The sequence below is a fragment of the Photinus pyralis genome, unplaced genomic scaffold, assembly GCF_008802855.1.
Source record: "Photinus pyralis isolate 1611_PpyrPB1 unplaced genomic scaffold, Ppyr1.3 Ppyr1.4_LG4, whole genome shotgun sequence".
In the NCBI taxonomy this organism is placed as follows: domain Eukaryota; kingdom Metazoa; phylum Arthropoda; class Insecta; order Coleoptera; family Lampyridae; genus Photinus; species Photinus pyralis.
In genome coordinates, this window is record NW_022170511.1 from 17,625,188 (window position 1) to 17,639,661 (window position 14,474).

General features: G+C 35.6%; 1 protein-coding gene across 1 annotated transcript; it reads left to right on the plus strand.

Annotated features, from left to right (window-relative positions):
* The first annotated feature begins 2,014 nt into the window (after positions 1 to 2,014).
* On the plus strand, positions 2,015 to 3,482 carry LOC116169617. Its single transcript, XM_031485760.1, has 2 exons — positions 2,015 to 2,506; positions 2,562 to 3,482. Exons 1-2 carry the CDS (start codon positions 2,311 to 2,313, stop codon positions 3,425 to 3,427), a joined length of 1,062 nt encoding a protein of 353 aa, XP_031341620.1. The 5' UTR covers positions 2,015 to 2,310; the 3' UTR covers positions 3,428 to 3,482.
* The last annotated feature ends 10,992 nt before the right edge of the window (positions 3,483 to 14,474 follow it).

The window sequence follows — 14,474 nt, forward strand, 5'->3', positions numbered from 1 at the left end:
CAATTATGAGGTGTCATTGTATTCAGAATACCACCTTCTATCAAAATATCTCGTAAATCGAGATACAAAGATGCTTAAATGAGCAAAGTTATGCAGAATTTTATGCCGATTAATTTTCCCATTCAAAGTTTCTTGTAGCTCTACAAATAGCGAAGATATGGCTAAAAACCACAAAATGTCATTTTCGAGAATGCGCTAGTGCGGAGTTACTGTCAAAGATATCAAAAAATAATTTTAGCGATTGTTTCTTAGTTTCCTGATGGGGACCTATGGGTTGCAAGTAAATCATATCAACTTTCTCATTTCTTATTGACGCCATATTGGATTTTTACATCACGCGATAGAGAAAGAATTACAAAACCAGTGACACTGAATACCTACTTAGTACCTACCTATTTCATTTGTAAGTCAACCTTAAAAACTTTTGCCATAAATGTTACAATGTATTTCTTATGGCCACAATTTTATAACCGTGTTGATGGCGATTATGCTAGAGTTAGACAAACGAATGAATTCACGGTGTTACTACCATAAGATATACATTGTAAACCTTATGGTTAACATTCAAAATTGATTTCCAAATGAAATACTAAGTGCTTGGTACCGCTGATTTTGTAATTTTTTTCTCTATCGAGGAACGCAAAAATCTAATGTGAGAGTGTAAGTAAATAAGAACATCGATGTGATTTACTCGAAATCCACAAGTCATAAAAATTTTATCTTGGAATAGTTATTTACATTACATACGAGAAAATGTTGAAGTGCGAGACTCCTGCGGGTCCGAGTCCTTTAATTTCCGAGTCAAGTAGTGTCAAATTCTATACTGATGAGTTTTGTGTTAAAATTTTTTTTTCTTTTGATTAATGTCAATCTGTAAGAGATGGCAGGAGTCATTATAGACATTATCAATGTGACAGGTGCGGCCGGTAGTCACAGGTGCGGTCGGTAAAGTGACAGGCGGCAGGGAAGGTAGTCTGATAATGGAAACTAAAATAAACCCATAAAAAGCATCTAAAAAATCGGCAGAGCACCTCGGTGTGACCCTACGGGGTCATTGGATTTGACCAATTTTCAATTGGCTTGTTACATTTGGTATGTGTATGTTAACTGTGCAAGGTTTGAACCGAATAGGTTCAAGCGTTTGCCAGAGGCACAGAGGCGTGACCACGAACTTATAAATTAAGATGGACTGCTGATCAAACAGTTGCATAGAGGTCGAAATAGCCCTAGCATGGGCGCGGCTATGATGTGCACGTTTTAGTTATTTTCTAGGGGAATTTTCCTAGTGCCCAAGTTTTGAGACTATTGCAGACTTCGAAAATGATACGTGTGACAGTAATTTATTTAGAAAACGTGAGGTTAATGTTTATTTATTAGTTGATTTGAATTTCGCGCCAAGTGAGTGCACATCATGGCTGCCCCCATATAGGTGTCATTTGTCAATTGGGTCGTTTTTTTCAAAAACCTTGAAAATGAACTCCAAGAACATTAAAAAAATTATTGGTGCTCATTTTTTTGTCAAGAGAAATCGATGTGATTAGCAAACACGATTTTAAAATGAACGGCGTTTGAAAAAGTTTCGAATGACCGCCACGTTGATGTGATGTCACTACGCACGTTGAGGCTCAGCCGTAGTATTGCTTACAATCGAGCCAGGGAAAGAAATCGTCGTTTTGACGGAAAAAAGCGTCGAATAATTATTGCATTGTGCCTGGGTGTGATAGAAGAAGTCAAGTGACTCTTTGACGTCCCACTTGTATTGTTGTCAAGACGATTATAATTAATTAAAGTACATAAAGTCGATTTACTTTCAGTCAGTTATCGACGAAAATCCATCAATATATAATATTGTAATTGTAATTCAGAATATGGTTTACTTCTGGGCATATCCGTGCCCTTACAGTGCACATTTTTCTCTATTTTCACTTCCACATATCCGACACCATAATTTTCTCGTTGAAATCCGTAAGGTGCATACTTTACTAGGTACCTACACTATTACCTTGCACTATACCGTGTGTCCGTTCTCAAACTCGAACATAGGGATTTAACATGGAGTTGAACGTTTTTGCGGATTTCTGCTCGCCAACTTATTCTACAGAAAAGGTAATGGTATCATTGGAAAGAGAAAATTATTGCGCATCCACTGATACTAACAACAAGACTAAAAATTGAAATTGTAATGAAAAATTTTAAATCGTTTTGATTAAAAATTCGACAGTATTTTCCAAAACATAGTAGGCTTGAAACAGTTTGTTTATCAATAAAAATTTGACGTTTACGCTTTTGTGAAACTGAATTTACGGAAAGATGAATAATTATACCAACGAAGAAAGAGTTTTTATGGTAAAAACCTTTTATAGCGGTGTTAGTTTGCGAAGAGTTCGAGATTTGTTTGCCGTTGCGTTTAATACGAGACCGATACCATCAGCAAGTACCATACAAAAATATGTAGAAAAATTTGAAAATCAGGCAAATATTTCAGTAGAATCAGAAAGTAGGGGTGGTGAGCATTACAAATTTTATTTTAAAACATGTTCTAAAATGACATCATATCATAGGATATCGACAAGGGGATGACCGCACAGAAGAGCAAGTTTTGGCGATGATAAATGCAGACCCAACGTACAGTTTGAGGCAAATTTCCCATGAAACTGGTTTATGTAAGTCGCGGGTATGGATGATATTAAAGAAATACAAATATCACCCTTATAAACCACAATGTCATCAAGAGATTTTTTATGTTGACGAAGAAAGTAGGAGTGCATTTTGTTATGAGATACAAGAGCGCGCTAACAACGATCGCCGCTTTCTATCGTCGATATGCTTCACAGACGAGAGTACCTTTACCCTCAATAATGAACCCAATGTTCAAAACACACGTCATTGGGCTCAGGAAAACCCTAGGCTTAATATTTCAACCAGAACTCAGTATCCTCAAAAAATTAATATCTGGGCTGGGATTTTTAATCATAATATTATCGGCCCATTTGAAATTGAAGGAAACTTAAATTCAGAAACCTATTTAGATCTTTTGGTAACAAAGGTAGGACCCGCATTGGAAGACGTTGCAAGAGAAAATCAGGAGATCTGGTTCCAACAAGACGGCTGTCCTGCGCATTTTGGTTTAAACGTTAGACATTTTTTAAATAATTCATTTCCAAATCATTGGATTGGTAGAAGTGGTACCATAAATTGGCCAGCCAGATCTCCAGATTTGGCACCTTGCGACTTCTTCTTGTGGGGACACCTTAAAAGTAAAATTTATAAAAGACGCCACCCAGATATTAATTCTTTGAGAGAAGCTATAGTTACTGAATGCGCGTTAATTACTAACAGGGAGTTAGCGAATGTGCGAAATAGTTTTTACAACCGACTGGGATATTGCTTAGCTCAAAACGGGGGGTTATTTGAATATTTACTTTAATTTGTTTTTCCTTACTAGTATTTTTGTGTATTTTTAATAAAAATCGTTCGAAGCCTTTATTGCTAACATACTATATTGGTGTATTATAGAAATAATTGCCAAAAGACTACGAATTGAATACACATATTAATTCCCTATGTTCGACTTTGAGAGTGGACACCCGTATACACAAAACTTGATGTTATACTTCCTATAACAGACTTGCCTCTGGGCTTTGGACTCCACTCAAACGAGTGGAATGGAAAACTCACTTTTCCGGAAAAAGGCGACGACCATTAACACTTCAACCTTTGGCAAGACTATCTAACTGCCCCTTTACGAACCAGTCAGAACTGAGTTTTGTGCCATTGCCATAATAAGTAGAACTCCTATCAGTGTCATCCACTAACTCCGATCGCAAACTTGCGTAGTGACGTAAGCGACCTCGGGCAATATCGGCATCTCGTCGGTTGCATGACAAAATTTGAAAGTTTTACGATATTATATGTTGTTTCCTGACGTGTTGCAATTAGAAAAAATAGTTTTGTATATGAGATGTTTAATTACAGGTTATAAACTTTACGGTAATCTATGTCAACTCTGCAAAGTTTGAACCGAATCGGTCCAAGCGTTTGACAGTTATCGTGTTCACGGACAGACGGGCAGACGGGCAGACGGATACCATCGACTCCCCTATAAAGCTTGCATCGCTTTGCTCTGCCGCTTAATAAATGAATGCCGGCGCATTCTGGAAAATTTAATTTTTCGGTTTTTGGCCATATCTTCGCTATTTGTGGAGCTGCAAGAAAGTTTGAAATGAAATCACCATAAAATTCTACATAACTTTGCCTTTTTGAGCAACGTCGTATCTTACGGTTCACCAGATCCCAATATTGACAATGAAAAAGTTGCAACTATCGAAAGATTTATTATGGCATTAAAAAATAACAATGAATATGAAAATAGCTATACAAAAATTCCCAGATTTCGAAATTCATGCGACTATCAGCACCATTGGAAATGATAACAGTATAAAGTCATAATATGTAAACCACGAATAAGTCTTATTCATTGGGTCAGTGGCTCGACCTTCTCAATAATAAATGTATAAACAAATATAGCAAACGACCTCCTGAGTGTGGCTATAACATGCGCAAAACCAAATTTGAAACTGGCGTTTTTCATAAATAAGATGTTGGCACTGCGCATGCGCAAAACCGTCTGTTCGTCCGTCCGTTCGCGGATGCTACATCGAACTTGTGTGCTATGTACACCTGAATAAGCCAGGCCGCGGCCTGGGTATGGTTCCGTTAGGTTCTATAATTAGTCTATTCCAAAAATTGTTAGTTTCCGTGATATTGCCGAGGATATTGCTTATTTAATTAGTTAGTCAATAATTAATTTTTGTTAGTAGGCAATGACTCATCGCCATGGCGGCGAAAAAAAAACAATCGCATTCTAAACCACTTCTTATAGATTTACGGCCGGTATTATATAACATAACATACTTAACTATGTTGGCAGCTAACTATTATTAAGGCATGTGATTAGATATTATTTCAAAAAATAATATCATTCTTTGCAAAAACATCCAATCACATGCCTTGACAACATTATTAGCTGACTTATCATATCGGCCATTAGATTTTTTAGATTTTAACTAATTCGAATAACAAAAGCAAGGTAAAGCTTGTTATGTAAACTAAAGCAGGCCTTCCACGTGCATTCATATAATCGAACTTGGAGTGTACACTCCTACAAACAGACCAAGTTCGAAGGTGGAAGTGGCCATCGCGCAAAGTTTGCATCGTTCTTGGTGCGGAGCCAAGAGTTTTCCCAATCCTAAATTCTTGGCGCGAAGCGATGGTGGGCGCGCGCGTGGATGTGGTTGTCGCTCATGGAGTTAAGACATAAGTGAGATAGATTTACGCATTGTAGTATATGAGGAACCGAAAACGCATATCGCTGTTTTCGCGTGCACAATCGTACCTATATTTGTTCGCCAAGTTTGTACGAACCATGTGCGAACGTGGAAGTGGTGTTTCAATATTCTGTTCAAAGTTCGATGAAATGAATGCACGTGGAAGGCCTGCGAACGTTTTTATTGATATCAACACATGTCGTAATGATGAGTCATACAGGATATTTCTATTTTTTAATGTTAAATCTGGTTGTTAATTTCGATTGGACACGAATTCAATCATCTTGAGGCGGAACGCGGTGGAACGGCGTTCTTCTCTTTTAAAAATAAAAATAAATCGACACTAAGAGAGTTAATGTCATTTTAGAACTAGAATTTTTGGTAGTGAGTAAATTACGAATTTGATTGCGGATATCAATTATTAAACCGAAAATATATTATTATTACAGATTACCTCGGAATTAATAATAAAACATTTAAATGTAGCTCAAAGCTATCTCGAAGTGTCTACCGTTCAGAAGCCTCTAACTAGGGAATGCAATCCCGCGGCAAAATTCGATCCCGGTATTTGAGGGATCGTTTATGTTAAAATTTTAAATGTATTGGGAAATATCCAATTTTGTGCGGATTAACCGAATATTCTCGAACAAAACATATCGTATTTCCCGAAAAGGATGCGTCACATCCGCTTTCGGCCTCCATGTTTATCTGGATTTCTAGAATATTCACTACAAGTAATACCTACAGCCATACTGTACTACTAAAGTCTTTATATAAACAATCGACGAATATACAGGGTGTTTTAAATTGAGTAGGATGGTTATCTATGTTATTGTTATACTTACAGGTTCGGTTAAATTGGCAAAGTTGTGTAGTTTTTGATGCTGATAAATATTCTGATGCGAAATTTGAAAAAAATAAATCGTTTCGTAGATCATTGGAAAAAAGTGAAAATCGACATTTTTAAAAAGGACAATATTTTAGTAACAAAGAGAGCTATAGAAGAAAGTTTCAAATAAAAGTTGCAAGATTCGATGGGATAAATTCAATGGACGTAGAAAAAAAATTTTCAAAGTGGCGGTTTTTGAGATATTGACATCAACTTCTTAACGGACGCTATATTGGATTTGTACGTCACTAGATAGAGAAAAAAATTACAAAATCAGTGATACTAAACACTCAGTATTTAATTTGGAAATCAACCTTGCATTTTTGCCTTGAAGTTTACAATATAATATATCTCATGGCAATAATTCCATGGCTGATTGTGATTGAAACCAAATTCATTCGTTTATTGTCTCGCATAGTCACCATAGACACGACCATGGAATTATTGCCATAAGAAATACATTGTAAACTGCAAGGCAAAAATGCAAGGTTGATTCCCAAACGAAATAGTGTTTAGTACCTATCACTGGTTTTGTAATTTATTTCTCTATCGAGTGACATACAAATTAAATATGGTGTCCATTTAAAATAAGGAAGTTGATGTCAATATCTCAAAAACCACCAATGTTTTTCTACGTTTATTGTCCCATCGAATCTTGCAACTTTTATTTGAAACTTTCTTCGATAGCTCTTTTTTGTTACTAAAATATTTGAACTTTTACTAACGACTTGTACGTATCTGCACTTCTCCGTTACGCATTTTATTAATAAAATAATTTAAACAACGTCGTCCCCGTCGTAAGCTTTGCCGATAAATTTTGCAATCCCGCGGGATCCCACTCAATTTCTATATCCCGCGATCCCGGTATTGCATTCCCTGCCTCTAACCTTTCCCCCTCCACATGCTTCCTCCTGCCCGTTTGGCCGTGTCGTATTACTCTCAGTAGTGGTTGGAAATGTATACACTCTCGTTCAATAAAATGTTATTTTTTAACCTAATACTTTACCCAGGCACACATTTTTTTGGTGGCGGTGGAATGAGACAGAATGGGGGGGGGGGGTCTCGACAGGCTGTAGTTCCGGTGCCTCAATTTCTAGAAATCGAGCACTGCAGGTGTTAATTTATTGAAGACAAAGTTAGACGAGAGGGGGGCCGACCGTCTTTTCTAGTGGACTTGATATTGATTGGTTAATGTCATAAAAATGGATCCGAAAGTTAAAAAAAATAATGTTTTAAATAGTTGTAGCAGACGTTAAACGAGGTATTTTGTTAGATTTTTTGGTAAGACAGTCAGTCTTGGTGGTTGTAAAGTTTTTGTAGAATATACGGTCTTTTTTTACGCGCTTCCTGTCTTTAGATTAGATGAAACAACGTGTGTGTGAGATAAAAGAAATTCTTTATTCACTTGAAAGGCCTATGCCATTATCTATGGAATATAATATCGTGCTAATGTCCACCCCGGTTTCGCTGGGTGGCGCGCATCTGAAATGTTCAATTTTCCATGACAAGCGCAATCAGTGACTTTTTTGGGATAATTTGCAGACTCTTGAGTCTCATATGTATTGATATCTATCGTCTCAAATTCGTCAATTTTGTATGTTAACCTACCCGTTCATCCAGCAATGGGCCTCGTCGGTGAACCTGATTTTTCGATAAACATTAGGACCAGTTTTCAACTGCTCCAGGGCCAATTCAGCGAAAGCACATCGTTGTCTATGATCGTTGACCTTCAGTTCCTGATGGGTTAGTTGAAATTTGTGCAAGTGCAGGCCCAAGTCACGACGCAAATTCGCCAAGTTGTAGTTTGCGAAAGGCGCGATGTTTTCGTCGACGTGGTTGATTGTTTATTGAATCGGTGGACCCAAATTTATCCACCACACTGCGAATAGACCTTCGGTAGGATGATTATAGCGACCGTACAATGGGCGAAGCGGACGAAACGTTACCTGAACAGAACACCTGTTTTGATAAAACAAATTTATCATTTGCACGTGTTGTTGGATGCTATATCCTCCCATGCAAACTGAATAAATGACAGCCAATTCAGTTGTAGCTTCAACAATACGACTGTTATCGACAGTCAAAATTCGGAAGTCCTTATTGCAAGAGTGAATGTTCTAGTTCGAATTAAGCTCAAGCGTTGTGTTACAGTAACAGCTTAATTCGAATGAAAACATTTAACTGCGTTACATATACGGAGAAGTAGTTTGAGTGCTGTGTCTATTGAACAGTAATCGCATAATACACCACCAAAAAGCCACTTTTACATTTGAAAACAGTTTGTGTTTGTGTTTTTGTGCGCCTTTTACGATAATCGCAGCTATGATCGGATTATTACTCTCTAAGGTAATTAGAATTTTCTTTTAAATATATGTATCAATCGATCGCATGTGCGTGGTATATTGTCTGCAGGCCCTGCGTGCCTTTCTTTCTCACAGCATTATTGATTAATTTTTGTCGAATAAATCTGTGTCGTGTGAAAATGATTATGACCTATGTAATTTTGGGAAGTAATCAACGCTCCCGACGTATTAATAAAGTTCATGTAGCCATCGAGATTTTCGTAATAGCAGAAGAAATTTTATAATTTCTAAGCCAACTGTACAGGTGTTAATGTGGGGGTTTAGTATACGTTTGCCATTGCACATAGCAATAAATATAAAACGTACCTACGTCAAAATGAGTTGTAGGTGAATAGGTACCAGCACGAGGAAGGCTACCGAACATTAATGGTGTAAGCTGAGGCGTAACGTTTCTTACTCTAGCAAGGTACATTGACTACTACCGTCGTAATCGGCATCATTTAATTTTCTCCGTGTCCTTCTAAAGGATCTTGCATTTTCACATTGAAAAAATCTGGTCATTGTTTCAACGCCTACGAATAATGACTTTTAGAGTAGAAAAATTAACTGAAATATTAAAGAAAATGTATTCGTTTGTTAACAGTGAGCAATTTGTAAAAATTAGAATAATGAAATGCATGTAACGTATAAAAACGTTTTGTGTAATATTACATTCATTTTGCTTCCACTCGTGCAATAACAAATTGAAACAAACGAACAGGTGCTCCCTTTACCACACATGCAGGTATACGTTTTTGTGCCAAAGGATTTAATAATCGAATAAATTTTTGCGGCAGTAAAACAAACATAATACTTTAGGCAGTGGTCGAGGGTTTGAAAAAGCTTTAGAAATGGGGTCGTGCATAAATACTAACAATGCTTTACCGTCGAGATATTCATCGCTCATAACAAAATATGTTTAATATACACAGACTGAACTATGACTGAAATTTTTAATAAACCCCTTTTAATAATAACTTAATTAAATCCCCTGTGTGCTTTGGAAGCGGTTGGTTTAATGTACTGAATGAAATGCGGAATTTGAATGCTCAAGATGGAAAACGTCTTCGTCGGCAAAGAAATATTAATTATGCAAATTCGTTAACTTCTAATGTTTTCATTTGATGAGTGTCTACCTAGTACCGAGTAAGTGCGTGTGCAACAATTTTTTGTTAGGTATGGTTCTATTCTTTATCGCCGTTACATTTTCTTGTAAAAATTAAGAGTGAAATATAATATTAAATTTAAATACACAAAATCTCGGTACTAAATCTGCGTTTTTCCTTTAGGTACTTTAAATAGTATATTGAAAGACAAGTGTAACAATGCTATTGTAATACGACTATTTTGAAATAGGAGTATTACAATAAAGCATTGTAACACGTGTTTTTCATACTATTTTTTTCTATTTCGGGGCTTTAATTTAATTAAAAAGTAATTATGGAAAACTACTGGACTTTAGAATTAATATGTCTTAAGTTGGCAACACCATTTACGTTGACAAATTTTAAGTTGGCAGCGTAGATAAACACAACACTGACATTTGGAAGCTTGAAATTCCGTGAATGTGTAATTTTTTACTCGTAGATAAATTTATTTATGGTGGATGTGTAAACTGCTGATTTGGAATGTATTAAGTTCTTCGTGTACCAAAAATCAAGGAAAACACATAAATTTTACGTAATTTGATTTCACATCTAATGATTTGACGTTGACGTCTTGGCGAACTGCCAACTTAGAGATGAAAAGTTACCAAAAACAATGTTACAATGGAACTCATTGAAACACTGTTTTTACCGAAAACAGTTGCACAAAATTCTCGTTGTAACACCGAAATAGAAAAACTAATTTACTATCCCGTTTGTTTAAAAATGGGAGTGATTATCGCCCCTTTGCAAAAACCCATTATAACCTTCAAATCTTCAACTCAGTTAGAAAATCTCATTAATAAAATTAATTAAACACGAAACAACTTTTTTTTCTAACTGGGCTAATTCAAAAAAATCACATACAATATGGCTTTCTGTTTAAAAATAACGACCGAATCGTAAGGTTCCTGTATTAATCTCCGATTAACAAAGAAATTATCAAACCTACAACCCTTTCTTAAGGATCTGGTTGAAACTGAATTCAAGCATTTACCTTAAATGTAGACTTAACGATTTCCCCTTTTTATGGCGCGTAGACTCTTTTCTTAATTGGATGCCCTGGATTGAAACTTCTCGTGACGGGATAGCTGATTTTTTTGTGCGAATTGCGTTCCCTAAACAGGTGCAATAGTATCCTGTAACGGGGTAGCTACATTTACAGAGGTCAGTTGTACAAAATGAATTTTATTGTCTGCGGCACTGGAAAAAGTTTTACTGTAAGAATTAATGTTTGTAAAGCAATAATAAAACTGATGCTCTGGTTTGATCACTCCCGAATAAGTACTTATACAAATTCGATTTAGTGAATATATTGATGAAATCAATATCGTACCAACTCCAGGTTTCTTCATATTTTTTTGTGTTTAACATTTAAAATGTAATTAATACAAAATAAAAACCAACCAACCAATTTTAATTGATTACCTAGATCCTTATATCCGTTATAATCAAACACCTAGTACGAAATTCTATTCAAATAAATTTACACACATGTGTTCATGGGATAAATCCAGGTAAATCAACCTCTTTAGTGTATAAAAATGGCTTCTAGCAAAAATGGTTTTTACAAAATTTTACAAAATCACTAAAAACGGTCAATTGAAGTTAAAACATGTTCCTATTGTCACTTGGATTTTCTCTTTGAAAGGCAGCAGCAGTTTGAAGAATTGGATGGTGGAGCGCCTTTTTTACAATACAATCGGGCTTTTGTATCGGCAGGCAAAATTCTTTGTAAAGGAATCTCGCAAGGTGGTTGACGTAGGTTAAATCCGTGCTTCAGGTTCCTCACAATTTATTAGCCCCAATTTGGTTTATTTGCGAGAAAAAATTACCAATATTCCGCGTCCGAAATTACCCCTATAACTTGGGGTTTTGGTAGCCAACAAAAGCACAAATTAATTGTTTCTAACCTTTTTACCAGTTGCCGTTTTTTAAATAATGTGATTAAGAGCTCGCATAAATAAATTAGGCGCACAGATTTAATTACTAAACTGGTTTTTTTTACGTAACTTGCCACTCAAAAAAATAATGCAACGGAAATGTTTTGCACTTTGGACCCAAACGCTTTCGTAGTAACAATTTAGTACATATACTTAAACTTTTTTTTAATTATTCATCTTGTTCCTTCCATTATATCATTAAATATTGCTCGCAGCGAGAAGAGTATAGAAACTTTTATTTGTAGAATTGTATGTAGATTACTTTATGTATAAGCACATTCTTTGCTATGGGCCACCGTTTACGAATTATTTACAACAAACTAAAAAAGGTGACCTTACACCCCCTCTCAGATTAGCTCCACCCCATCCATGAGTATTTTAGTACGTTGTTTAAGACACCTTTGCCTACAACTATACCAAAATTCACTTTTACACGCATTATTTCCTATATTTTTCCTTCATTCAGTGGACTATAGGGTTGCACCGGTTGCATGGTTTAACTATTGAGTGCTATACAAGGTAGTTTGGTTCATGTAGTTGTTGGTATGTTATTATTTACATACATAACATAACATAATATGAACAATGGGGTATTAATGAAACTATTCTGAAACATCTGAGGAAAAGGAAAAGTTCGAATTCGAAGCTGAATCTAAAGAATTGAAAAAATTGAACAATCTAAAACCTAATAATGGAAAAAATCTCCATGAAATGAAAGATATTAAAGAATGTAAAGGAACTACACGATGTCGAGAGTCTGAAGAATTTCTAGAATCTGGTAAATCGAAAACATTTAAGTAAACGGAAGAATCTAACGTAGCTGAAGAAACTGCAACATCAGAAATACCCGAATAAACGAAAAAATTCGAAGAAAATTAGGAATTTAAGTATTTACTATTCTATAGAATCCTAACAATTAAAATAATCCGAAAAGTACCGGAAGAATCCGAGGAAATGCAAGAATTTAAAGGATCTCAAAACTGAAGAATAGAATTGATGCAAAGAATGGATGGTGCCCTCCAAAAACTGTAGGGATCTTGAGAAGGAAAGTGAATTGGCCTCGGCTAGTCAGGGAAACCGGCCTTCCAGTGAAATGGCTATCGAGGTTGGACAAAGCTCATGTAATTTTGGCAGCCAGGCTACATAAGTCACGCCAGAAAGTAAATAAAACCATGACCTAAAAATAAAATAAGAATACAAGCTTTGTGAACCGTTGGGGTAAAACACTTTTGTCTTGCCAAAAAATGTACATATACACATAAATGTAAATGCATAAACAGTAATATATACAAAAGCTATTACAGTGTACTTGCACTTTGGCAGCCGCTTCGATAGTGTACACATTGTATTGCTCGTTGTAGCACTTCATAAGAGAACGGTACTTCATCGATATGAGTGGTTAATGCTCGTTACACGAAAAATCCATCCAAAAACTACAATGCCAAAATCAGACCCAAATCCAATTCATTCTAACTTACGTATCCTATTAATAAATGGATTTCGGATTGCGGTATAGGTAAAAGAAAGATAAGTAATTAAATTAAAACGTATGGTATAACCTATAAAGAAACGTGTTAACAAATAAGGAATCCAATGAAAATAAATCTACCTTAAAAGGACACAACCAAGTCCCATTCGCGTAAATACGTTTAAATAAATAATGTAGACAATTTTAGCCTGATGACTCAATCTCAATAGTACCAACTACTCCTAACACACTAAGAGCGCATTCAATCAAGTCACCCAAACCAAGAGTAGATTCAACGAAACAACGGGACGTTACAAAACCAAGCATGCTTTATTTTTTTACCTACTATACTATAGGTTGATCCAGAGAAACTACCTTTATATTGTATTCAGCCCACGTGCTTACAATTGTCTACAACTACGCCATATAAAAAATATAAATAATTAAGTTTTGGAATATACTGCACGTACTGGAGAATGACAAATAAAAGGTAAAAGAAACAACCCTATTTTAAAAATAAAGCGGGCGGCCGCATTTGAGATGTTTACTGTATTATGTGTTAAATTTAAAACCAAAAGCGAGTGCGCGTTTTATGTTTGTACGTGGTTGTAAGGTATGATCAACAAAATTTTGATTCGGGGAAGGTCCTGAAAATTTTAGGTTACGTCTAATACTAATCAACTTCACAGCTCGCATTCAAAGGTGACATTAAAAATGAACTACAATGACGTCCCTTTTTCTCTCTCTTTCAGTGCCAACTCGACACTAAATTATAGTTCATATGTAACTTACATTCGCGTTGAATTAATTAGTTTTAATGGATCAAGTCTCTAGGTATTTATTTACCGGTCCAGCAGCGATTTGTTTGTAATTAACCGCAATCTCTTTTGGGATTTCCCCGAAATTTGATTTAGTTTGATCGCGACTCGGTTTATGCGACGACTATCGACTACATTATTGACATTGACTTTGATTTAGAATTTCCATAAAGATTTTCACGTGTTCACTTAGCTTAGAAGCCATTTCCATTGTAAATATTGTAAGAACATTCGAAATCGACCGTTTGAGTTTATCTTGTTTTACTAGTAGCATATTTTTTGTTTTTTCTTATTAGTCCGTTGATTGTGTTTCCATTTAGTATACGCAAAGTAAGCCTTTTTTTGGTTTGAGATAAGTATTATTGTTTGCAAATATTTTGCTTTTACTGTATCTTAAGGTGACCTAATATAACTGAATGGTGGGAGTGTGACGCTATTTTCTAAATATACTTCATTTTCTTTTAGTTGGTACATTACATAAAAACCAAAAACCGTTCCATAAAATCATTAAATAAAAATTACTGTCATTTCTCTGCTATAGT